Here is a 27,036-nt window from a genome sequence, read left to right as displayed (position 1 = left end):
GTATGTTTTCCATGTTTTATTATTACATGAAATATGACATTTGAAAATCAGTGCGTTGTGTTTTTGTTAATATTTTTTACAGTGTCCCAACATTTTTGGAAAAGGACTAGTAGGGCTGGGCCATATCATACCGTTCACGGTAATACCGGTATAATGACGGGCAACGATAAGAAAATGAAATATCACGATAGAATATGGGTAAAACACGCATGCGCAGTGCCTTTGTTTTCATACGCACATGGCGGAAAAAGCATGGCGACAGAGAATGAGAAGAGGCGAAAGTGGATCGTTGAATGAAACGGATGAACCAGAACTGGTTTGTAAAAATGCTGCAACTTCAGTGGTGTGGAACTGGTTTAGCTTTCGTCCGTCAGATACACAACAAAGCACTATTTTTGGTAGAGCATGCTAGCGGGCCGTCGTTATTACCGTGTTTTTTGGAAAATACGGCACACTTAAAATCAATCCTTTGATTTTTCTGAAAATCGACAGTGCCCCTTATAATCCCGTGTGCCTTATGTATGAATTCTGGTTGTGTTTACTGACCTCGAAACGATTTTATGTACACGGCGCTCGAAAATCTGTCAAATGTTTCAGTACGACTTTGCTAAGCTACGAACCCGCACCGCTTGATGGATTGACGGAGCATTACGGCTATCGTAGGCAGGAGCCTCGCGGAGTGATACGTACTGTGCTTCAACATAATATTACCGTATTGTGTGTGTATAACCTCTTTTTAAGTTTTTTGGATATTATACATGGTTATGCTGAGGATATGTCGGCCAATTTCCACTGGAAATGCCTTTTGGTTAAACTGTCAGCAAGGAATTTGCTTTTGCACTGTTACATTTTTATATAACTTTAATGCACTTAAAAAACAGCTGCTTGTTTAAGTGAAAATACATTGATGGGTTTTTTTTGCACTAATAAAGTTGTGGAGTTGTAAAGTATTTTGTCTAGTGTCAATTATGTCGTCAGTTATATCGTTATCGCAAATTTTCAAATGTATATCGTGATAAATATTTTTGGTCATATCGCCCTGCTCTAAGGACTAGTGTTATGAAAAAATAAATTAGATAAAGAGATTTAAAAAAAACAACAACAACAACAACCTGTTGTACCATCCTGTCAGAATATTAATTTCACTGCTGATATTGAACATTTTTACATGGAAGTCTAATGGGATTGATTCTGTTTTGGATAGCGCCTCAAGTGGCCACTATTGGAACTGTCTTTCTCTTCTTCTTTTTTTAGCACTTCCATGTTGGCTTCACTTTTCAGCGTCAGAGCTTGCCACTTCCTGCTGCCTTTACCTTTGAAACACAGCTCCACCCACTCATCGAGGCCGCTCCAGTCAGCACATGTGGTCATCTGTGCATTAAGTGTTGATAGGCTGTTACTCGTGAAGCATAACAAATATAATAGTGCCTGACACCTCAGGGTGACGACAGCTGCCAGAGAGAGGTAGCTTTTTACGGTAACGCATTTTACAGCTAATCTGTTTTATCGAGACTCAGTGGAAACAAGAATGATACCGATAATCTGAAAAATGTTGAACATCAAGTCTGGTTGATCCCAAGAGCAGAGTGACCTCCACATTTTCATCGGTCTCTGAAAGGAGGGGTGTGTGATTCATTGTGTCCATCATGTTGAGTCAGTACACTCACAGGGGAAGCATGTACAGAAACGGGAGTGAACACGGGCCTTTCACAGAAGAATGTGTCAGCTGAATAACTGCTGACAAAAGTGCCATTCTTGTGCTATTTATGATTTCTTTAATTATACTAAACAAGCCAGTCAACCAGCTAATTCATAAATAAATATTGCCTTTTTTAAGCATACACCATACTGACAATTTACTGATAAGTACTGTTATTCAAAAAAAATGTGCCAGTAGACAAAAAAAGGAAGGAATACCTACATGGCATTGTGTGGTAGATGCTGGGCCAGTACTGACCACTGTCTCTCTTCAACCATACCCGAATAGTCCTGTGGGATGAAACCAACAGAGATTAGTCCTCAATGCATTTGAAGTGAGTTACATTCTTGGTGTCAACTTTGTTACACTGCAGGTAATCAACTCTAGTTTGCCAGAATTTCTGAGAAAACAGAAATATATGTGACGTATTCATAGGTTTCACTACCACTGATAAGGAAATCAGCCTGCTCACCAGCATTCCGGAGGGCCACAAGCAGATCCAACTGCCACTTCCACCAGAGGAAGTACTGACATTTCCCCCAAAAGGTTACATGCATTCATTATCCCCAAAATATCATGACCACCCATCCTTAAAATGCTGCTTAAAGCTCACCAGATCCGTTAACTCCGGTAAGTTGCACCTGCTGCATATCAGACTTCATCCTGTCACTGGTTTGTGGTTTGACTCTTGTCAGCCCAGTGTTAGTAGGCCTCTCACAAGGAAGAGGTGCTAACTTAGTTATCTGACCACAAACATCTGTATCTTATCAGACTTGCTCAGGTCTTTACACCTGACAGTCTGCACAGCCCAGATATGAGACAAACAATGGTTCTAATGTTTTGTCTCTGCTGTGAATGCAGGTAAAAACTTTCCCCTGTGACACTGAACAACAGCCCGAGTTCCGAGATGACTGACAATCAACTCACTGACGTACTTTGAATTTTTACTACACCACTCAACACTTCAATTTACAGCAATTATTCTTCACTGTTCTCTTTAGGGGTGACATATACTTCTGGGTGAAATGTAATGGGAATAAAATCATCTGTGCTTTAAACTCAATCACAGAATCCACTGAAAGGCTCATTTCCCTCGCAAATCCACATGGCCACTGGCACAAAGACTTAAGACACTTCTATTTCACCACCTCCTTTTCCATTTCGGTGGGTACTTAAACGCGGTTTGTTCTAGCAAATTCCATATATCTTATTTTAAGCATTTCCCCTGCTTAAACACCCCAGTAAATAGCCATCTAGGACTACAATAGGTAAGTCGCCATGGATCAGGGATATGCATCATATAGCTTAGGTGGCATATAGGACTAAATTTGCAATTGGTGCAATAAGTTACAAGGACATTTCAGAACATGCCGCCTCAGCATATACAGGCTCACCGTCACCCTCACATAGATCTAAGTGGGATAGACGCAAACTCTTGGTACCCCAAAACAGCTCCAGGCATGTGCAACAGTGAATAAGTAAGGGGACAGACTACAGCAGCTTTAATGCCTCAAAACTGAGACATTCTGGTATATATAGCAACTCCTGATGCCATAATATGCGAGAAACACTCTAATAACACCAGTGTTTACGCTGGGTCTTTTTTTAGTTATGTCTAGCTAACGTTAGCACAACTAAACTACGTGTTACTGGCTTGGAGCTAACACAAAAAGAGTATAATTTACAGCCGTTAACTAGCATGTAATGGTGTGACTGTGTCAGCTGACACTTTTGTAAAAATGTTATTGAACCCTTGGACTGTTTCAACATGTTTGGAAACGTTACATGACACAGGGGTGGGGGTCCACTCAATGAGTCCAATCAATAGGAGCAGATTAAGGGGCATTATTGTGTCGAATATTATTTCTGGAGGTTAATTTGTGCTTTAGCCAGCCTGCAGAGCGCAGCTTACCTGTCTTCAGACACGCTGATAACGCCGTCTTCTTTGGGAATTATCACCGCTGTGCTCACCACCTCCTGGAAAGCATCGATTTTGCTCAGGAGGCAAGGCTTCCGAGCCTGAGGTTGAGGCTGAATTTCAGCCGCCATGAGCTGGTGGTGCACAAACCTCCGACTACGGTCCTGGCTCCGAGAAACATAACACACGGCGGTCCGACAGCAGAACCTCGGCTGCTAGCTAGCTGTCAGGCAGGCAGCTCTCTGTTGTGACGGCGGGCAGAGGCGGTGCCAGTCAGCTGACAACAGATACGCCACCTACACTCGCACACATACAGCACTTCCTTTGAACAAAATAAAAGTCCTTAGTTGAGTTCCGCTTTTGGATTTTCACAACAAAATATGATAGATATTAGATAGATATGCTTTAATTAAAATATAAAACGATACGATGACAATATCTCAAGTCTTGTAAGCAAAAATAATAAAGTAATATCAACAAAACGTTTTCTAATGAGGCCCTCTGCAAAGTGTGGCTACACTACGTCTGCCATACAAGAAAGAGTTAATCATTTTGAAGCAAAAAAAGCAAAGAAATCAGTTTTAATTGGCCCTAATGAAATATATAGAGCAAATACTGTTATGTTAAAAAGTGCAAATTATGACATGTCAATTTCCCTTTACCAAAGGTTTATAAAATATGACAGATGTCTTTATTAAAGGGGTGCCACAGTGAGGTCGACAAAAGACGTTATCCCGACTTTTAGACACCTCTATTGGCTCAGGGTGAGCTATACTTTATTATTAGTTGCATTAATTTCCATAATGCGACTTTCTTCAAACTAGTTTTGTATTTTTTATACGCCATAGATATGGTACTATATGTATAATGTTATTGATTACTATAAATAGCCAGTTTGGACATGAGTAGAGATAATCTTGATGACTGAACTGGACTTTAGAAATAAAACCAGATTAATAGTTGGGTCACTGATAACTTCAGAGAAGAAAAACTCTACCAACATTACTTTTTTCACGAACCACTTACTTTCCAGGAAAGAGCTGCAGGACTGCCTAGATCAAAAATGCAATTATAGGTCGTTTATTAGAACCTCATAATATACTCATAACACTAAATCGTATATCTAACTATCTAAGGTGATGCTTTTGGATTTTAACATGCAGCACTAATACTAATAGAGCAACAACTTCCTGTATGAAGCAGCTCAGACATGGACCGGAAATTTGTGTTTGGCTTGTCCAAGTAACTTCACATATGTTCTTGACTCACCATGAATTGTGATCAAGATTCCTTCATAGTAAAATGTAGCATTTCCGGTTCTGACTTTCGTAGTAAAATTACAAACTATGGAGGGGGGGGAGAGAGACTTTCATAAGTGGAGAATTACCACTACCCTAATAATCAATATCCATTATGTTTGGAAATGACGCTTTGTGCTAAAATCAACCAACACAAGAATGTGTTATATATAATATATAAGTCTGGGAAACTGTTTCGGAGAAGCAGTAAAACCTGTAATATAACAGTTGCACAAGAATGTGTGTTTTAAGTGTACACTTAATACATTTTAGTTACATAATCTTTGAGCAAATGAAAAAACACTGCAATAGTGGGATGACAAAAAGAAAGTTGAGTCAGTTAAACCTGCATCAGTCAGAAGATAGTTGAGTGTTTTGCTTGTTACATTTTAAACTTGAAAGTTAAGAGACCCAGAATTGCGAAAGATGAAGAATGAATGAATGAATCTGTGGAAAGTTAATTAATCCGTCAAATAACAAAGTCAGAGAGGCCCAAACAGAACAGAAGTATCTCAGATTGGTGCTTAACCGGTTACTGTGCTGCTGTGCAAGCTACAATAAATAGCTGGTTTATAATGGCAATAAATGTTATTGCAGCTGCAACTACAGTTTATCACACCTTCCACAGTTTCGTCGTTAAGATCGCCAAACCACATTAAAGATTTTATTGTGAAAAACGTCAGTGACACACCGGAAGATAAATTGTGTGTGTGTGTGTGCGCGCGCGCGCGTGTTGCTTCACATCAAATAAGAAGCACACAGACGTTCCTCCGCTTTGCTATCGCAAGCCACCGGATGGTTTCGTCTTGTTTTTGCGGAAGTGATGATATTTTCCAGTCAACTACATTATGTAAATTGTATTGCACAATCGTGCGCGTGTGGCTGGGTGTCATGTAGCATTAAGAGTGAACTCTAATCTGTCAAAAGGCTTATGTGTAGCACGTTTGATGATATTCTCTGTGCAGTAACAGTTGAGGCATTATCTCACATAACTACAGATCAACAATAGCAACGCTAGAAGTTCGATTCTTATTAGCGATATCTCTCTTTGTGTTTGTTTGATTGTTTCTGTGTTTTTTTATTTCCTTTTACCTGCAAGTATGTCGTTCTTTGGCTATGGAAAATAAAGACAAAGTACAGACATTTCAGAGCTGCAGGGTGTGTGAGTGCGTGTGCGCGCATGTCAATCCCAGCGACTATTCAGCTAAACCTGTTTTCCTTCAGAGAAAAGGGGAGTCTTTATTTGGTCATCACATGAAAACCGAGTGCCATAACACCCGCGAGTAGTTTCTGTTTGCCCTAGGTGCATTCCTTGGTTGATATTTTACAGTTGTTTTTATATGATAGTGCCTCCAGTTTATCTCTCTATAGTCTTGAAGGGTTGTCTTTCACACTAGCCCACGCCCGCGCATAGGATGAAGTAAATGTTGATTATGTAATCAGATCTAAGACACATGCCTGTTCCTAAATAACAACACCTCAACAAACTGCGGTAAGGCTCCGATAAAAGAGCGCATCGCCACATATGCTGTATTCTTTATCACACAATGTATGTACAGAATATTTTCCTTGCATTCCTGCCTCTCGGGCAAGCAAGCATGCGCATGAGACGGTCTGCTTTGGCCTTATTTGGATATGGTAATGAGGAGCCTGAGACCGCCAATAAGAAGAGAGTGTATATACACGTGACACTGCAAGACCGCTTGGGAGGCGGGGTCAGGCGCGGAGCTTAGGTTAAAACCAGTGGACAAGACACAGCGCATTCAGTGTAGGGAGAAGCAGGGACTCACTGTGAGGGGGAACTTTGTTACTATGAAACTTAGGAATATTTACAAAATATTGTAAAAATTATCAAAATCCCTCGTGAATCCATAACCTGCCCCTAGGGTTTGAGGTTTTTAGTTTAGTTCGCCCGGAAAGGGCTTCTACACTCACTATTCTTACACTTTTTTGAAAGAATGTGTGAGACAGACAGTTAGCCAGCTAGCTAGCTAGCTGAGAGGTGATACAGGCGGCAGGAGAACAAAAGATTTTTTTCCGTTTTGGCCGGTTGTACTGACACCAAGTCCATGCAGAACGTGTCATTACCATCACAATGCCCGTTTTACTTTTTCTGATAGACACGTCCGCTTCAATGAACCAGCGCACCCATCTGGGCACTACCTATCTGGACATAGCAAAAGGCGCTGTTGAGACTTTTATGAAGGTACTGTAACCACGGGACACATTAATATTGAGAGATCCCGAGCGGGAATGCAGTTCAGTTCATCGTTTTGCTGTTGCAAGCTCGCCTGTCAAAGCTGATCTCTCGATAACCGTAAATAATTCTCTACTATTTCCACAGCTCAGAGGGAGAGATCCGGCGAGCCGAGGGGACCGGTATATGTTGGTAAATTTTGAAGATGTTCCGTTCGGGATAAAGGTAGAGTTTGTTTTCGGGTCATGTCCGGCTTTACATTGCGCAGATTGACTGTCCTTCCATCGCTGCACCACGTTGTGATCACTACATCAACTGTGTAGAGAAAAATCTTCAGGAGGAGCTTTCATACCCCTTTTAAAACATGGCCGACATTTTGTTTCAATGTGAGCAGCAAGGAACTCTGGGTGTTATTTATACAGCGAGGTGATATCTAGGAGGGAGGGAGAGTAGAGGAGGAGGAGAAGCGGGGATGACAGACTAGCCTACTTTACTTCTTTAGACCAAATTGCCACTTTAGTCACTGCACACATTGCGACTTTGCGATTTTCTGATCTGGAGCTGAGCGCAGCAGCCTGGTAGAAACGGATCAACGTCCTGTGGCTGCAGTGCTGTCAAATTATTAGTCTGGGCAGATAGAGAGGAAGCGACCTATTTAGATATTTATTAGCTCAGACTCTCAATAAAACCAGTGAAGTTAACCACTAGTTTCCTTAGAAGTTGCCTGCTGGTCACAACAGTGGGGTAGTTATTTAGCTTTGTGCATGTTATTAACCAGCTGCTATGTTGTGTTTTGTTTGTTTGTTTTTTTTTGTTTTTTTTTTAAGGCTGGATGGAAAGAGAGCCATGCCACATTCATGACAGAGTTGAGGAACCTCCAAGCAACTGGACTCACAACTATTGGCCAATCCTTGAGGAACGCTTTTGATTTACTCAATCTCAATAGATTAGTGACTGGGATAGACAACTATGGACAGGTATGTAGCAATGAAACAGGTGGAGAAGAAATCAGGCTCATAAAGTGCTAAATGCCCAAACAGACCCACTTCACCCACCCACCTACCCCCCCTCACCCCACCCCTTTCTGCTATCTCCCAGTCTTACAAGCATCAACCACTTTCATACTGTGGACCCACACATCCTCAGCCATACAACACAATCATGACAGCAAGTCCAAGCAGCAGGAGCAACGTAGCTTTCTTATTTTCTTTCTTCCCCCATCATTGATTAGTAACTTTAGTTTGTGTTACATATGTCACTGCTCTCATCAAGGACATGGAATTATTACACCTGTAAATGAGCTTTTAAGCAAGAAAATGCATTATGTTTTGAAACTCTAAGGATCTATTGCAGGCTCTGTCTGCACAAATATGCTCTGAAAGCTAGATGCTTTTTAAAAATATATAAATATAGTTTAGTTGTATTTAAACTAGTGTAGGCTTGTGTCACTTCAGCTTTATGGCCAGTTTGTTAAAATGCACTGGATTATTATAAGAGGTGGTTCTAATATTTATATCTATTATTTAGTCCATAAATGGTCTGGCCACTCTGTGGTGTGTGTGCACGTAAACACAAAGCTAAACATAATTTTAATCAAGCTGGGAGTTATTTTAGAGCTTTGGAATAAGACTTTTGCAGTTTTAAACAGGTCAGTCTAAATTATGTAGTTTCAAGCCTGTCAGAGGACTTTTGTGCTTTTATGATGAATTACTGGGCAAGGTGGTAGAGCGGGTCATCTACCGATCGAAAGGTCGACGGATCAATCCCCGGCTCCTCCCGTCTATGTGTCAAAGTATCCTTCGGCAAGAGCTTGAACCCTGTTGCCCCCGATGCATCCATCAGAGTGGGTGTGCGTGAACGTTTGGTGGAAGTGCTTAGCTGTAGATAAAAGCACTGTGTGAATGTGCGTGTGTTTCTGATTGGGTGATTGACAGATGTAGTGAAAAGTACTTTGAGTGCTCAAAAGTGAGGCGACAGGCACTATATAGCAGTACCAGTACCACGGATGCACAGTCATCTGTACCATGATGAACATACTCTTTTGTTTTTATCTTTTGGTTAATGTGAATGCTCACTGATGCTGAGATTGAAGACTGTCGCCCTTTTCTTTGTTTCGCTCAAGTCTGCTTCAAAAATGGGGATCCATCTAACACGACCACAAATGTGAGGATATTGAAAAAAGCTCCTGGATACACGCTGACGGAAAAATGTGGTTTACTTTAAAATTATCGATGTTATTCCAGTTGTATTGTGCAGCTTAGAAAGATTTCCATACTGCAGCTTTACAACACAGTGGGCCTGATTTACAGCTGTAAGCTATTCACATAAAACTCATTCAGACTCAGTATTGCTAAGAAATATTCTCCAAGCCCACAAAGTCTGGAGCTAGTACAGCGTGATGCTGGCCAAGTTCCCTCTTCAATTTAAATCCAGTATTAGTAGCTAAACGTAGATTTGCATGATAAAGTTTCAGACCACCACTCTTATGCCAGCCCACTGACTCATGTGTAACAGATGTTCAGATCTGCCTTTAGCTGTGCAGGGTTGCACAAAGTGACCAGAGAAACTTGACTTTGGTTTAGTCTCATTAGAAAAGGAAAAGCTGAAGCCAACAGAAAGCATATTGCTTGCTATTCAGCATCTCACCTTCTTGAGATTTTCTCATCTCCTGGCCAGCGTTGAAACTGAAATGCAATTTTTTTTTGCATATGAAACAAAGTGGTCATTATTAATGTAAGCTGTGAAGTCTAGCCCATACCCAGTTAGAGTGGTAGGTGAATCTGCACGCTTGTGGTTGATACAGAATCTGGACATCTGTTTTCCTGTGCGGAGGTAAGTGGGGGAGTATGGGAGCAGTAATGAATGTTTAATTAGGCATTTCCTGAGTAATAAACAGAAGATCCCTACCAGCCCAGGTAATGCATACATGCAGCATGCATAATGCATGTCAGACACTCTTTGGTCGTTTGAAAAAAAAAAAAATACCAGCGACACTGTCAGACTGTCCGATTTTGAACACACAAGCCAAGGTCGAGGTTACCGCGCTGTCACTGCTGACCTCTAATTACAGGTTGATTTGACAGTGGCTATAATTTAATGACTAGTTCTCTCTCCTCTGCCTATTTCCAGCAGGAGGCTAGGCAATTACTAGTATGGAGTGCATGTATGTAGTTTATATATGCTTAGTATGTCCTTTACAAAAGTGGAGTTATTGTGAACATGGGCTGTAATTTAAAATGTGAGCCCAACACAAGTGTTTGGTACTCCTAGAGGATATTTTAACGTAACAAATGTGTGTGGGCAGGAAATGCTGGTAACACTAAAAGCTAGAGGAATCAATGAACTTGAGTCAAAATCTAAAAACCTTTCAGTACGTCATCTAACTGATTACACAAGTGTAGTGGTGCTTAATAACTCCCGTAAGCTGTTTCTGCTGTCTTCTGTTTAGTTACCATTTCCTTTTAAGTGAGGGTTTACCATTTAACCAGAGAAGCATTTCAAGGGAACTAGGAAGAGGGCACTTCCGCATGAAAACACATCTAAAATGACCATGTGTGCGCTTTTCTTCTGTTTTCTTATTTAAAGGGCCCTTTGTATTATAAGTCAGTGCTCCACGTCGTCCAGCGGGTGGAGCCCTGGGGGGTTAACGGGGGGAGATGGGGGAGTTAATATTGCCCTGGAGTGCCTCAGTCTACAGTAACAAAGAGCGCTCCAGGTTGCCAGGCATCTGAAATGACTCTTCCCCTGGGAGATGAAGAAGGGTATGGAGGTAGAGGGGGGAGACGGCCGGCGGGTAATCCTGACACTGATCAGTTTCATTAAGAGCAATGAAAGAGCAGAAGAAAGGATGAACGTGAAGAAATGATATGGCCAGTGTTGTTTGGTGGTAAGTTAGAGTGTCAGCTGGAGTGATGGCCGGCGCTTTAATGGATCTCCATTATCATAGCATTGTGGAAAGCACATCACAGTAGCGGTAGCTGACTGCATAGACGGGTCTTAAACATGATGAATTACCTATTATTTCTCCATTTACTAATGTAATATCTCATTATCATCATTAACCAGTTATAAGAAATGCCCACTGTGTTTTCTTCTCTTTGAAAGCACAAAGAGATGTCTTCAGATGACTTGTTTTTATCTTTCAAATTACCCAAAATATATAGATACTGTCTTGTCTTTTACATGAGCTGGGCAGCTGGGCACATTTTGAGAAGTTGTCAAAACGCTTTATTCTTACACCGGCTCCCCTGATAGGCTGTCGTCATGTGTCATCTATTTTTAATAGTCGCATTTGGCTTTATTTAAGCACGAGTAAAAGCTCAGGCAGCTGATATGACATGGATAAATTCATCGCTTGACTGGCAAGTTAGCCCGATCATCAAGTCAGCATGCCAACTAAGTGCTCGATATCATGAAGGAATTTTTGAGGGGGGGGGGTTGCCAGGTTGTCATGGATACCTGCAGCACAGTGGGGTCTTGGTCGTATCCTGCTCTGTTTACTTTGGGCCGTTTATGTGACTGGACAGATGCATCATTCAGCAGAAAGCGCAGCCTACAGGTAGAGCCCAAACAGTGTGGCTCCACGTCCATTAATAATGGCTCTGCTGTCAGAACAGGAGGCCCTTATGGAGTCACTGTGACTCTGCAGTGAAGTCCGGTTTGCTGGCAGCACATGTCAGTCTTTGTTGAGGGTTTTTTTGTTTTCTTTTTACGCTATTACCTCACCTAGTGGCTCTGTGGAGATCCCATAAGGCTGATGCACAGTGATAAATGCAGTGCTGCTCCAGTTTAATTTCATCAGAGTGGAGCGCTGATGTCATGAAATATCATGGGGTCCAGCAGGAAAGAGGTTTCGTGTAGCTCCTCGGATAATGAGCTCTGCTGTTGTGGAGTATAGAGTGAACATATACTGCAGACACTAAATACTGAACTCTTACTCTGTTTGTTTTCCCTTTGAGTCAAGGTTTTCTATTTCACACACGCTTCTTAAATATGTCCCGTGTAATTTATCTGCTGTTTGTAATGATGCATTTACGGTGCTTATTTATGCGTCGGATCGCAGAAGGCCATAAAGCCACACTTGCTAAATACAGGTATTAATGGTGATCACGTCTTTTGTAAGCACAGTTTTAACAGATGTGAGAACAGCCCCCCTATTTTTGTGTCTTGTTTTTTATAGCTTGTTTGTGTCTTTCTCATTTCTTTGTGCAGGGTGACCCTAAGTTGCCTCTGGGAGTCTGAATGCTGAATTAATTCGGCATGGTTTCGTTTTTCATTTAGTCTTCAATATGTCCTATTTTTTTCTTTTCTTTTCTTTTTTTAGGGAAGGAATCCTTTTTTCCTTGAACCTGCCATCATCATCGCAATTACAGACGGCAACAAGTTGACCAGCAGCGGCGGTGTCCAAGATGAGGTCAGCCTGCATCTCCAATCAGGAGAGCGTTCTGTTTGTTTGGGTGATACTTTAGGAGTCTAACCGCACCACGTCAAACTTTACCAAACCCTCGTCCTTTGACTGTGATTAAGATGGCTAAAGTTTAAACCACAGAAGCTCTACTGTGAAGTGCTTTATCATATTGTCCACTCACATAATAACAAAGCTACTTTTCATGCTTAGTGTTATCAGTAGCTTTGTTATTATTGTCTTAGAAACAGAGAAGTTTGATGTACTTACTTATTGATTAATCATTTGGTCCTAAAACATCAAGGAAGACAACTTCCCCAGCTGACACATTCAGCAGAAAAAAAAACAAAAACCTTAATTTATTCTCATCAAAATCTAAAAATACCAATGAAGAGTCTCATTTGAGTCCAACACCAGTAATATTTTTGGCATTTTTATTGAATTTATTAAAACAGCTACTTTTTAATCATTGATTGCACTTCCTGTTTTGACTGATTAAACACTTGATCTTGAAAATGTAGAAAATAAAGAAAAATCATTGCTCAGTATGAAAATGCACTATTTTTTTTCTTTACAAATGCAGTAAACAGTCATGTTTTCAACCTATGCAAACAAAAATTATATAGGCAATTACTTTTAAATTCCTTTAGCCCAAATTATGACAAAGGGTATAACTGCAAGGTTAGAAGTGCGAGCTGAGCCCTCCGTGCCACTTTAATACCCTGTAAATGAAGGCACTTTATCAATACCGCCGTAAAAGTGTTGTTTATTTATTGCCCAAGTTTCCCCACAGTAGCCTAAAACAAACGGCAATATTAGAGAGAACAGCAACACAGTAAATCTGTTCTAACGCAGGTCTGTCATCTCATCCTGTGATCTGTTTCATTGTCCAGCTACATCTACCTCTGACCACGCCGCTGCCGGGCAGCGAGCTGACGAAGGAGCCGTTTCGCTGGGACCAGCGTCTGTTTGCTTTGGTGCTACGTATCTCCGGCAACGCTTCGGTGGAGCCCGAGCCCCTCGGCGGCGTCCCGTCTGACGATTCTCCAATCACCCCCATGTGTGAGGTCACTGGAGGTAGGCGGACTGATACGAGCTGCTGGTTGTTGTGTACTTACAGATCAGCTCTGACAGGCATTTCTCAGCTTTTAAGTACACTCGGTTTGCCTTTTGTAGCTCTGGAGTTTATGTACTGATTCATATGCTTTATATGCCGAAGTTTCAAAGATGATTTAAGAGCATTTAAAGAACGGACAGGTTTTATGGAAGAGCTGCACCATGGGTAATGCAGTCTGAAGTGCTTGTCAGGTACTTCACTTTAAGTTGGTGATGTTAAGGAGTTGTTGGGTTTTTTTTTTTTTTAAATTATTATTATTGTATCACGCATGGAAACATGACCAGCATACAAGGAATTACGCAATTAAACAAAATAACATAAGCCAGGTAGAGTAGGCTGTAGACATACATTTTAAATGACAGCATGAACAGCCTAAGATTAAGAAAACCATTTTACTGCTTCAGTTTAGTCTACAGAAGTAAAAGCTCCTTATTGTGAGTGAAAAATAAACAGATCAGATGTTTTCCTCTTGGAAGTGTCAGAAGCTTAAATTTTAAAGCAGAGCCCACTTCAACAGGGGACAGCCCTGAGCGGTGTCTAGGCACTGTCTTGCTCAATATTCAGAGTTGTGTTTTAACAGCCCAATGCAGCTACACTGTGCTCTTATTTTAACCCCTGCTGGAGCTATTGTGGAAGGGTTAAGTGGTTTGTTTAAGTGTACTTGGGTAGTAATTGCTGATTAAGGTTAGAATGACTAGATTTTCCCACCTGGTCCATAATCGGACTGCCTTTGTCCTGCCTAAGTCCTGTCAAGAGACTTTCTAGCCAGCGATTTTGATCTGTAATCCCCCCATCTCCAGCCAAAGTCCGGCTGCCAGAACATTCACTTATAGAAGCAGACTTTTATCCCCTCTGTCTCCATTCCTCACGTAGCTTTGTTTTGGAAGCAGCTGGCAGGAGGAACGAACTAGAATGATGCTGATGGCAGGTTAAGATTAACCCATGCACACATATAGAGAACAGAGGACTCCAAAGCTGCGTGTCGCAGCCGGTGGCGCTGAATGCAGAACATGACACAGGTCCATTGTCAGCGGCAGTCTACAGTACATGCTGCCTGTCCATTACTGCTGATGGCAGACCTGACACAAAGCCACAGCCTATTGAAATGAGCGAGTGAATGGGTGCACAACAAGGTCACTCGAGGTGAAGTTGAATGACAGGAAGGCTAAGTTAGACTAGTCAGTTGTAGCTTTGAAAGATGGTTTTTCTGACTTTTTTAATTTTACACATGCGATTGATGGCGTGACAAAAACAGCAAAGAGAGATTTTGACCTTTCAGAGTCACATTTCATGCAAATGCACTATTTGCATGTAGTGTAAATGGCTGATATGGCTGCACAAAGATGAGCAATATGTAAAGAAGAGAGCTCTTGAAATTGCACTGCACCAGTAGCAAAGCACTTCATAAACAGTGTAATGTAGTGATCCTTCTTAACCCCTTTTATTCTTGTTCATTTGATTTCTCTGACATTGAGGTGCATTACATAAACACCAAATTGCTGCTGCTGCAGTTTTTGTTCTTTAAACACAAGTTTTAGTGGGAACTTTTAATCATCTGTGTCTCTATCTGTAAGTTTCGGAGACAAAGATTAAGTCTAGTCCTAGAATGAGTGAAGAATTCGATGAAGCTCTTCACTGGAAAAAGGTCTGAGAAATCTCAGCTCAAGTTATTTATAATTTTTGGTTAATTGTGCCACAGTCACACCAGAGAAATCAGTTACTGGAGACTCCGGCATGACTAAAATTATTGCATGCAATGAACTTGAGATTGTGTCTGAAATGCTTACTGCTAAGACGAGGTGTACGAACACTTCAAAGAGACTTTGGTGTGTCAACGTAGAGATAAAATGTAATAAGATGGAGTCGGTCTGCTATGAGTTTGTGATTCAATGGGTTGAAGTTAAAAAAAAAAAAAAAAAAACACACTGCAGACAAGTTGCGTTCAATGTTGCAGACTGACTCGGGTTGATGCAGTCTGTCTGCATCTATATTATTTCCAAACCTTTGTCAATCTCTCTGAGATTAATTGCAGTCAGCCCGAGTCGGAGCGCAATTGTTTGGAGACAAGTTGCATCCCACTAAGTAACCTGTGCGATCACCATGTGTTTGAAAGTCATCACCCAGAGACTGAGGGTGGTGCACGTTCGACCTCTGGACGAGTTGGTCGCCAAATGCAAAGATTTCAATGAGATGACCCAGCAAGTAGCAATTTCTTTTTCCCCCTAGTTTCGGTTAGATTGTTTTCCTATTTTTACCCTGGCACCAATCAACAGAATTATCAGACTTCTGTATTTTCCCTCTTCTGACTCACTATTTTTTATGGCTCATTTAGTCTGCAATTCAGTCTTAACCCTGTTCCAGCAGCAGCATGCAACTTTTAGCAGACAAGCTCTAATAGACCCACTGTACACTGTCTGACCTGCACCAAACAAAGCAAAGACGACACAATTAGAAACTAGCTTACGAAAAATGTGGAACATTTAAAGCCAGATGTTATTTCTTAATTTGGTTTCTAGTATCTGCTCTAAAAAGTACAACAAATTATTATTAATTAGGAGGGGGAAAATCACATTATAATGTCAGGATCTAAGTGGGAGGGTCTAAATAGACAGCTTTTTGCTAGGAAATTGACAAAATGTGAAAGCATGGTGAAAATGCATCCCGTGTTGTTTCTGCTGCTCCCAGTTGGCCCACAAATTCTATTAATTAAGCTTTTAAACGGCTAAACCAAAAAACATTTGAAATGATCCACAGTCAACCAAGGAAAAACGTTTAATTTTAGCAACACCATTGACTCGCTCGTGTTTTGGGATATTTATACTTACAGACGTGTGTCTTTGTTACAGGTCGTTCTTACAGTGTGTTCTCCCAGCGTATGTTGAATCAGTGTCTGGAGTCTTTGGTGCAGAAAATCCAGAGTGGAGTAGTGATAAACTTCGAGAAGACGGGACCTGACCCTCCTCCGCTAGAAGGTAAGACACACCTCTGTTTGTTTGTTTTTGGGTTTTCTCAAGTTGAATTGTCTTTCATTATAAAAGGAGCTTTTTGACATGTGCTGTGCTGCATGCGTTTGATTAGTAGAGGAGCTCTTTGCTCTCTCCCACTTGGTGTTTGTTTTAATCCATTCTGAGCTTTTCTTTCCTGTTTTTCATAAACATCTGGTGGGTGTCACTGTTTAAACTCCTGCTTTCATATTTAACTGCTGACACACTTGTCTGATGCATTTTGTTTCATGCTGCATTTCATAAACCCCTTGTTTTTTGTTTTGCTTTGCTTATATTCCTGCACAGACACTCCAGCTGAAGTGGTGAAGTCTGGTCTGCAGCCTTGGCACTGCTGTCACAAGCTGATCTACGTACGACCTAACCCTAAAACTGGTGTTCCCATCGGGCACTGGCCCATCCCCGAAGCCTTCTGGCCAGACCAGAACTCCCCCACATTGGTAAGAAAGTTGCAGAAGAACCGACAGAAATATGAGATAAGAAACCGGTATCTGTCAATTTTTGCAATACATAATCTGTGTTACTGCAGCAGATTAATGAAATGACAACCTAGCTTAGTAAAATAAATACAATGTCACAGAACAAAAGAGCCCAAAAAGGTAAAAATAATATTAAAGAAGAGACTTTAAAGCCCTATAGTTCCTTTCTTGTATTTATATATTGGACAGTTTTACTCTTGACAGCAGAATACACTTATAATTCTATAAAACTTAACAAAGATGTACTTTATTCCTAATTATTTTTTAACAATATAAGTCTTAATAGCCAAAAAGTGACCATATTTACAAGACTGGTATAGTGTTATTAGCTACGGCTAGCATGCTTGCTTAGCATGTTGGCCTTAGTGGTGTGCTAACCAGTGTCTGGCTAGTTTTATGGCTAATTTGTGCTAAGTAACAGACTAATAAGTTTTCAACATTTCACTCTCTCAGGAAGTACAAACTTCCTGATAAATAAAATACTTCCTTTAAAAATGCTCTTAAGGTCTCCAACAGCAGAAAACATCACCCAGAGGTTCAGTTCATTGACTTATATTAGCTGAGGTGAGGCCTAGCAAACAAGCAAGTACAAGAAGACAAAACTCTGTAATTTTGTTATGAAGGGGATAAATGGCTACAGGCTTTGTTTGTTCTTTTTGTTTTTTTGTTTTAATTTTGTATCAGGCTTTTGTAGATGTCATAATTTAATTGCTAACACTGGTTATTTTAGTGGGAGTCAGTGGGGACTGACGCTCTTTTAGAAGCAGCCTGCAGTGATACAAAGTAGCCGTATGCTCGATTATGAATCTTAAAATAGAAAAAATGTGAGAACAATAAAAAGAAAGGCACTTACTAAGTTTATTTTTTCATGTTTATTAAAAGGCAAAACAAATCCATTATAGCTGTAATGTGCCTTCAGTGGCCATTAGACGATAACTCCTCCACAGGAGTTACAGGATTCAGCCCCACACATTGTCACTTTCATTAAACAACTTTTCTTCTTCCTGTTTGTTTAACAAGAATAATCAGTCACACTAATGTAACAGTGCCACACTCTTATTAACTTTAACCATTTAGTCCATAGCAAACAATGACTAACTCGTGATAACACAGGGGTGACGTCAAACCGGCTGCAGTGATGTCACAGCTACACGAATGTGCAACAGCCCAAGCACAGATGAGCTGTAATCAAAATTAAACAAACAAAGAAGTACTCATTATGATAGATCATGCGTTGCATGTTAGCTATCATTCATAAGCTTTTCCTCTGCACACACACATACTCTCTCAGTAGAAATAGAAGTATCAGCAGCCAGACGTGATTCTTTTTTCCCGAACTGTATTCAGACGGTCAACTTTGCGCATTGCTTAAACTTAGCTTAGATTAACAACACCTACTGGTGTTATTAGGCGCCAGCAGGTGTTGTTGATCTTCTTTAATATTTACCATAACATTGTGTATCTCTTTCTGTGTACCTTCCCAGCCTCCCCGCTCAGCCCACCCCCACGTCCGTTTCTCCTGTGTGGATGCTGAACCCATGGTGATAGACAAGGTGCCCTTTGATAAGTATGAGCTGGAGCCGTCACCCCTCACACAGTACATTTTGGAGAGGAAATCACCGCACACCTGCTGGCAGGTACAGCACCATCACAGAAACCACAGAAAATAACAGCTGTTGAGAAGAAAGTTTGACATTAAAGCAGAAATCTGTGTTTTTAATCTTTACAGCCAGGTAGACAAAGAGGATTTTAATCTCTCACACATGGAACGTGTTGCATGCATCCTAACAGCAATGTGATAAGTACTTGATTAGATGTTCAGACATATTGAGACATTGATGTGTGGTTTCAGGTTTTCAGTGTACCAAAAAAATAAATAAGGGTGGCAGCAAATGAAGCGATGATTCGATAGCCCGTCGGCATGCACAGACTGAGCTTTAGCACATGTGATTAGATCGAAACATCTAGTCTCTGCTGGTACCCGCACACCAAGCTTTACCTGGTTTGTGGCAGGAACCTGAAAGTAAAGGTTGTCTCTGTATTCATCACTCGTATATTGATTTTGGTGTTTTTTCCCCATGTTTGGCATGAGTCATCATCAGAGATGAGGTGGCAGACTTTCAGAATGACTTTTATATCAGCAATTACAAGAATCACGCAGTGAAAATATTTTCCTGACACTGACCAGATGCAGTGTTATGATATTGAAGGGCTAATAGTAAGTGGTAAGCAAGGAAGTGAAATTTACTTCTGTAGGATATTTAAAACCAAAGTGGCTTTACACTAAAATAAAATGAAACCTAAAAACAACTCAGACAGCATCAGCTGGTTCTGTTTTTGTTTGCTGATTGAAAAGTTCAAATGTCACAACTCACTTCCTGATTTTTCTCTTTCTGTTTTTTCAGGTGTTTGTATGTAACAGTGCCAAGTACAGCGATCTGGGGCAGCCGTTTGGTTACCTGAAGGCCAGCACAGCTCTAAATTGCGTCAACTTGTTTGTAATGCCCTACAACTACCCCGTACTTCTTCCGCTTCTGGGTAAGACCTGTGCATCCACCTCATTTTTACTCTCGCTGTAGGTGTTGATGGGGAGTCTTTGTTTTGGGCTTTAGAAAATTTAAACGATCTGCTGCAATAGCAAAACCAATGACTATTTTTTTTTTTTTTAAATTCAGTTTTCTTAATAAAACATGTTCCTAATGAATGAATTTCTTTGTGTGATCTGTGTTTGATTGTTTTCCACAGATGACTTGATTAAAGTGCACAAGTTCAAGCCTACCATTAAATGGCGACAGTCCTTTGAGAACTACCTGAAGACGATGCCTCCGTATTATATTGGGGTCAGTGGCCTTATTATCACTCTTCAACTTTTCATTAATGGCTTTTTTTGTGGTTGTTGTTAATGTACAAAGCTGTGCCTGCACTGTTCTTACTGCTGTGTTATTCTCACAGTCGCTAAGAAAGGCTTTAAGAATCATGGGAGCACCGAACCTGCTAGCTGACAACCTGGAGTATGGTCTGAGCTACAGCGTGGTTTCCTACCTGAAAAAGCTCAGTCAGCAGGTTAGTTGTTAATATTAAATCTACTCCACAAAGCTGTGCTTGTTGCAGTGTCTGTCAGTTGTCAAGCCTTTCTGTTTTCACTAAAATCCACATTGATGGATTTTCATAGTGTAATTTGTAGTTTTGGATTATTTTGGGTTTTTTTTCTAGTTTTCTTAATTAAAAGAAAAAAGATAAACACCAGTCTAGTTCAAATGTTTTATCTCAGTTTGATTAGTATTTTAATATCTTAATTTTGGTTTAGAAAAGTAACTTTCAAAGAAACCTGGTTTTATCATGACATTTTTATACTCACTGGTCGCTTTGTTAGGGATATCTGTTCAGTAAGGGATATATCTAATCAGCCAATCACATGGGAGTACCTCAGTGCATTTAGGCTTGTAGACGTGGTCAAGGCAACCACTCATTATTATCAGGGTGTGCAGAAGAGCATCTCGGAACGCACAGCACGTCATACTTTGAATCAGATGGGCTACAGCAGCAGACGTCTGCACTTGATGTCTCTCCTGTGGCTAAGAACAGGAAACTGAAGCTGCAGCTCACATGCACTCACCAAAACCGGACAATAGAAGATTAGGAAAAGGTTTCTTGGTCTCATGAGTCTCTATTTCTGTTGCGACAGTCACTGATGGTAGTGTCAGAATTTGACATAATCAGCGTGAAAGCATGGATCCATCCTGCCTTGTGTCAGTGGTTCAGGCTTCTGGTTGTGGAGTGATGCCTGATTTGGACTTCTTCAGGGAGTCTTTGTAGAGCCTACAACAGAACTTACATAAGTGGCTGATGTCATTGCCGACATTTATGCTCGTGTGTCCCGGCAGTCTCCCTCCAGGAATTTGCTGAGATTATGGTCCTTATATTAATGCTTTGATTATTAATCCTTACATTGAGATGACGATTGTTGTGAAAACTCAGCTAAAAACTGCACAGGAGGAGTCAACTGCGCCAAGCAGCCCAGTCATAATAGTTGTGGGTCACGTCGACCTGGCATGTTATGTTTTTCATGAGGTTACGCTCTAGATCATAAATCCTCTGTAATGGTGTAGGAGATGTTTTCTTGGCTCACTTTGAGCCCGTAGTACCAACTGAGCATCATTTAAACACCACAGCCTACAGGAGGGTTGTTGCTGACCATGTCCATCCCTCCTTCTGACAACACACAACCTCACAAAGCTCAAAACATCTCAAACTGGGATCTTGAGCATAAGTTCACTGTAATGGCCTATTTGCATTGTCCTAATTTTCTTTAGCATTGATTAAAAAGTTAAAGAAAAAAAGAACAAATGGCTTTAAATAGAAAATCGATATCCACGTCAGTCAAATCATTTCTTTCATTCATTCTCTTATTTTACTGAGTGCTTTAAATTGCACTCAAAAGACATGACAGGCATTTGCAGAGAACGTCTGTTAGCACAGTTATACTTGATGAATAGATGAACTGAAAATGCTCCACTAGATTTAGACTTTGCATCAATACACTGTCAACTGAAACAAAGTCTCTTGGCTGAGTGGGGGGCAGCTTGTGTACGAGTCCACGGGCTGATAAATCATTTTGTGCTTTGTGCTGCTTTTCTCTCTGTGTTCAATTCTCTGTCAGCGGCTACATTTTATGACGAAAGAAGAGAAATGTTTATTGTGTTAGAAATTAAGGATGTGATGGTATCGCTGTGACACTTTCCAACTTACTGTTATTTTAATGGTTATTTGGTATTAGGCACCAGCTGTTTTTGTTGTTGTTGTTGTTGTTGTTTTTTTAATGCAAATATGTTTTATGCTATTACAGCTGTCTTTCCTTGTGTCAGTTGTTCTTTGTACAGCAGGATAAACACTTATAAAGCAGCTTATAGCTTTGCACAGCTGCATTGTAATGCATTGTAAAACTGAAGATAAGATTTAAGTGTTGCTTATGAAGTTCCTGCATTTCCTTTTTTCCTGCTACAATAATCAAGACACCAAATAGGAAGGCATTTCTGACCAGAAAACCTAATTTCCTCATATTTTCAGACAAAAATCGAGTATGACCGTCTGATCGCTTTGATTGGGAAAAAGCAGCCACCGGAGCCTGGCCTCAAGGTGCGATGGCGAGGCGGAAGTATATCTCTAGCCCAGCGTCGGGACTTCATCCAGCAGCTACAGAATCTCACAGGAGAGGCCCCAGCCCTGCCCATGGAGCTTAACCCCAAAGAGTTTCAAGGCTTTCATCTGGCACTGCTCAACAAGGTAGGGTTGGATTATTATCTGCATTTCTTCAACATGATCACATTCATCATCGGGAGCTGTTCTGACATGATTACACACATGAGCGTTGGTTCTTACTGTTGAGCGACTGTTTAGATTCAGTTGGCGAGGAGTTCCTTTTTGAAATCTCACTCTGTGCTCAGATTCTTCAGGCTTCTCCCCAGCTGCCCTCCTGAGGCTTATAGCATTGCTGTGTTTTTTTTATGTAGTTGGTTTGAGCACTTGAGGGCTTTTGAAAAATGGTCCACGCTCTCAGAATGCATCTGTATATCCACTCTCCGGTGTCAAAACTACAGCGGTGTTTCTGTCTGCTGTCATCCTCAGAGCCTGAAGCCTCAGAGTTTTAGGAATCCGTACGACATCCCCCGCAGCCACCTGCTCGACCAGCTCAGCCGAATGAGGAGAAACCTTCTCAACACCAGCGTCTGCACTGTCAGAGGCCACGACTCCGGTACCCCGCTGTGCAAATCATTTTCCCCACACTTATTTGGCTGTGATTATGCTACGTTGTGAACATAATTTCAGCGTAAGAAGCAGGTTAGATGTATTGCTGTTCTTTCCATTTTTGACAAAGCATCTGTTTCCCTTCCAGACCAGCTCCACAGCGTGCCAATCGCCCAGATGGGAAACTACCAAGACTTCCTTAAAGCTGCTCCCCAGCCTCTTCGAGACGCAGACCCCGAACAGCCCAAACGGTTGCACACATTCGGCAACCCCTTCAAACTAGACAAGAAGGCAAGCCTCTTTTTTACTCTTCTCGTTTTCTTATTGGTTACATTGACAAATGTAAATTAACCACTGAAAAACACTCCGATGTACCATTTTCCTCACTTTCTTTACAGGGCATGATGATCGACGAGGCAGACGAGTTTGTGACCGGCCCTCAGAACAAGGGCAAGAGACCTGGCGACAGCAACAACGTGCCGGGCGGAGGTCCAAAGAGACGCCGGTGCATGTCACCTCTGCTGCGATTGGGTAGAGCCTACACCCCTCCAGTGTCCCCGTCTGCGAGCCCTCGACACTCAGCAGGTACGATCTAAGAGACAGTCGCACATCTTTTCTACTAATACTGTAATTCTTAATAATGACTGATGGCATGCTTCTAGTGCCGAGTGTACAACCAAGTGTACTGGCCTAATAATGATTCAGTGATTATGGTATCTTAAGAAAAAAGCACATTTTTTTTTTCATAAATTTAGGGAAATTGGTCAACAGAGGGTAGATTTAACACACAGAATATAAAACTCAAGGCAGGAAAAATGTGGGGTTATGGCACAACCCGTCCTACACAGCCGATCTGGATTACAGTGAATGTTTTTGGTTTTTTCCACCTTTCTGTAGACATGGACGTTAACGACGGTGCACCAGAAGCAGACCTGATCATCAACCACGTGGATCAGAACCACTACGGCTCAGACCGGAACTCTGACTCGGAGGTGGACCGTCCCTCGAGTCCCACCGACCTTCAGGAGAACCACACTGCTGCGGATCCTCAGGTGATGCGGCACAGGGATGAGGACGAGAACGGGCAGACCCATCCAAGCGAGCTGCCACTGGGCAGCGAGGGAGGAGCGGAGATGGTGCTGATGGACGACCAGGTGCAGCACTACATTACGCCTTCAGCTCTGAAGAAGCACATTCACACCGAGACGACGAAGGTCAACAATGAGCTCAGGTCGCTCATCACCAAGGAGATCAGAAAACCTGGCAGACGTATGTATCCAAACCTGGTCTATAGGCAGGGAGGACAAAATAATAGAAACGGAGAGCAGCTACCACTAACTTTAAAGAGCTTTTTTTTCTCATATGTAACCATGGTAGCATCTAAAAGTCACAAGTGTGATTGAATCATCACCTAAACAGAGATTCGAAGCTTCAGCTTTTATTGCAGGGCTGCTAAATTGAAGATGCTGCTTTGTATTTCATTCTTCCTCGTTACATCTTTGTCTTGTTTTTGTTCCAGAAGAAACCACATAAATGTGGTTTTTCATGGCACTTAAGCTTTGGTTTGTCCAGAAGCAAAGCTGTTTTTCTTAAAAACAAAGCTAGGAAAAACAGCAGGTTTGCATATCTGTGTGTAAATTTAAAGAAGCAAACTTTTTTTTTTTTTTTCTTTCTTTCTTTATCTCCTCTGTTGATTTGACCGTACACGTCAAACTAACATTGGACGTCACTCTGGACTTTGAAAACGTGCTGTGGAATGTTTTTTTTTTTCTAGTTTCCTTTATGAGTGAGAACGCCTTTTATCTTGTTTATTATTAACATTCAGCTGTACACATACAAAGATTTGATTCAGTGGATGTGCTCTCCTTGAATCGACTGAACCTCGTTCGCTTTGCTTTTTCTGTTTCAGACTACGAGAAGATTTTCCTCCTCTTGAAACAGATCCAGGGCACTCTCGACACCCGGCTCATCTTCCTCCAAAACATAATCAAAGAGGCAGCCAGGTACAAAGTTCAGCCCTCCTCCTCTGCTGTCAGAGCGTTATTACCTCTCCCCTAATTTTTTTTTTTTTTTTTTTTTACTTAAAATGAGCTGCAAACAGAAAAAGGGGACTGTCTTTTTTTTTTTTATAAGCTCTCTTAAAGTAAAGAGCAGCTGTATCCTAGCACCAGGAGTCTGCATTTAAAACATCTGCAGTTTCACGAACCGAACAAAATGCAAAGAAACAAAAACGTATCATAATTTTCTGTTCATGATCTCCTTTACTACAGAGTTGTTTTTAAAAGGCAAATGTTAACACGTGTCATTGCTTCTTCTTCTGCAAAGGTTCAAGAAGCGTGTTCTCATCGAACAGCTGGAAAACTTCCTCGAAGAGATCCACAACAGAGCCACTAACATGAACCACGTGGACACGTTCTAACGCGAACTCATTCCCAAACTGAACTTACTGGTAACCAAACCGGGCAACCCTCCACATCCCCCTCAAACCACCACTCCTACTGTACCAGGGGCCCCTGCAGAGATGAGACAAGGCGGCATCCAGCTCCCAAACCATCGCTTCTTCACTGGACTCCTTCATTCATTTAATGAGCATTATGCTTGTGTTGTTTGCACAGTAATCCTCAAAGACAGTACTGACCCTGAGTAATGCAGATGCATTTTTCAGACTTGCAAAAAAAAAAAAAGATGAGCGAGGAAGCACATATCGCTGCAGGTGAAGTGTGAAGGTGAAGGCCTATGCAATGACGTGTTTGTCCTGTGGACAGTTTGTACGGGAAGGTTCTCTGAACCCGTCCTCAGATGTTGCCCTTTAATTATTCAGCTCCCCTCATCAGATTTTTCTTTTCTTTTAACAAATGTGAGTGGTTATCTCTCAGACAGGGGTGCTGAAATAAACAAGGGCTTTTCTGGAGAGGGTCAGATGACAGCCTGTGTGTGGATGTAATGTCACGTGACAGTGTGATTGGACTGATAATGAAGGGTATATCGGCACGTGTGGTTGTATTTTCAGACAACTCAGGGTCAAATGGGATCCAGCGGAGATGCTCATGAGAGACTTTGCTCAAAGTCACGATTCAACTTTATTTTATTTTCCCCCCCCATGGTGTTATTTCTGATTTGTGGAGGATAAGAGTCCGGCCGTTCACTTCGCAATTGTTAAAATTGACCTTCTGCTTTCCACCAAATGGACTGCTGAACTCTCGAATCAGAACAATTGGGCTTGAAACATTGAATCTAATAACGTGTAGTCTTCCTGGCAGACTGATGCTATATCAGTAGTAGCTTAACTTTTGGACTAAACCACCAGTTCCTGTTCCCTTTGCGGGGCGGGGGTGGGGTTGGGGGGAGGGGGGGCGGCGAAGAAAACAGATCCACAACGATCGTTGCATCTGGAGACAGTCAACTTTAAAAAAACAAAACTGTCTTTTGCAAAGTAAAGTTGGGGAAAAACAAAAAGCTCAGGAACTGACACATTAATGCATCACAATCAGCAATAACATCGGAGCCCTCCTCCCTGCCCTTTCACTTTGTTTTAGCCTGAAACAGCTGATATGCAACACAAACATCTTGTCTGGTGGAGTGTAGATGAACCGAGGTGTCGGATGCCAGCCTGTCCCAGCGTGCTGGCTGCTGCCAAATAACTTAACCCAGCCCCTAAACTCCTTTTTCCGCCATGAATCTCAAAGCAACTTCTTACCACTTAAAAGCAAATGCACTTGTGTACATTTGAGAATCTTTATTTATGTAATTTAAAATGAAAAAAAACAGCCTTTAAACTTTTTTTTTTTTTTTTTAGGTCAGGCTTGTTTAATGTTCTCCAATTTACACAAATAATGTCTAGAGGTCAGGAGTTGATTTCAGGCTCAGAGGGCAGCCCTCTTCCGCTCCCTCCCTCCTTGGACAGGGACCAAAATCTGCCATACTTGTCTTTGTTTGTGAAGAGGCCGCTACCAAAAGAGTATTTTGAATACACTGTAAAGATGTAAATAACCCTAGAGTACTATTTAAAGAGAATGTTCAGTGGAAAAAAAATGGCCTTTTTGTAAGTATTTCCATGAATAAAGCTTCTATTTTACACTGTGAAGGGCCATGTAAATAAAGTGTTCTGTAAACACGCGAGTCTGCCTGCTTTTATTTACGCACGTTGGCCGTTTCAGTAACGTCGCGTCAAATGGAA

At 41.3% G+C, this 27,036-nt stretch overlaps 2 protein-coding genes across 2 annotated transcripts in view; one reads left to right on the top strand and one right to left on the bottom strand.

Annotated features, from left to right (window-relative positions):
- Positions 1 to 3,909, bottom strand: part of wdfy2 (WD repeat and FYVE domain containing 2) — a 36,530-nt gene extending 32,621 nt beyond the window's left edge. The window contains exons 1-2 of the mRNA XM_014340945.2: positions 3,612 to 3,909; positions 1,922 to 1,989 (exon numbers count right to left, since the gene is read on the bottom strand). Coding sequence (XP_014196431.1) covers positions 1,922 to 1,989; positions 3,612 to 3,748 — 205 coding nt within the window. The 5' untranslated portion in view covers positions 3,749 to 3,909. The remainder of the gene's footprint in view (positions 1 to 1,921; positions 1,990 to 3,611) is intronic.
- Positions 3,910 to 5,727: 1,818 nt separating this feature from the next.
- ints6 (integrator complex subunit 6) lies at positions 5,728 to 26,978 on the top strand. The gene is made up of 18 exons (XM_005945000.3): positions 5,728 to 7,121; positions 7,260 to 7,337; positions 7,940 to 8,089; positions 12,436 to 12,525; positions 13,410 to 13,593; positions 16,480 to 16,605; positions 16,924 to 17,075; positions 18,599 to 18,751; positions 19,520 to 19,652; positions 19,860 to 19,954; positions 20,067 to 20,177; positions 22,182 to 22,397; positions 22,740 to 22,866; positions 23,008 to 23,150; positions 23,258 to 23,444; positions 23,757 to 24,128; positions 24,769 to 24,862; positions 25,185 to 26,978. Exons 1-18 carry the CDS (start codon positions 7,011 to 7,013, stop codon positions 25,276 to 25,278), a joined length of 2,616 nt encoding a protein of 871 aa, XP_005945062.1. The 5' UTR covers positions 5,728 to 7,010; the 3' UTR covers positions 25,279 to 26,978.
- Positions 26,979 to 27,036: the final 58 nt, after the last annotated feature.

The sequence above is a fragment of the Haplochromis burtoni genome, unplaced genomic scaffold (genome assembly GCF_018398535.1).
Source record: "Haplochromis burtoni strain Fernald_Lab_line unplaced genomic scaffold, NCSU_Asbu1 Contig_440, whole genome shotgun sequence".
Lineage (NCBI taxonomy): Eukaryota > Metazoa > Chordata > Actinopteri > Cichliformes > Cichlidae > Haplochromis > Haplochromis burtoni.
The sequence above is the reverse complement of the archived record's forward strand: the minus strand, read 5'-3'. Positions and strand labels throughout refer to the sequence as shown.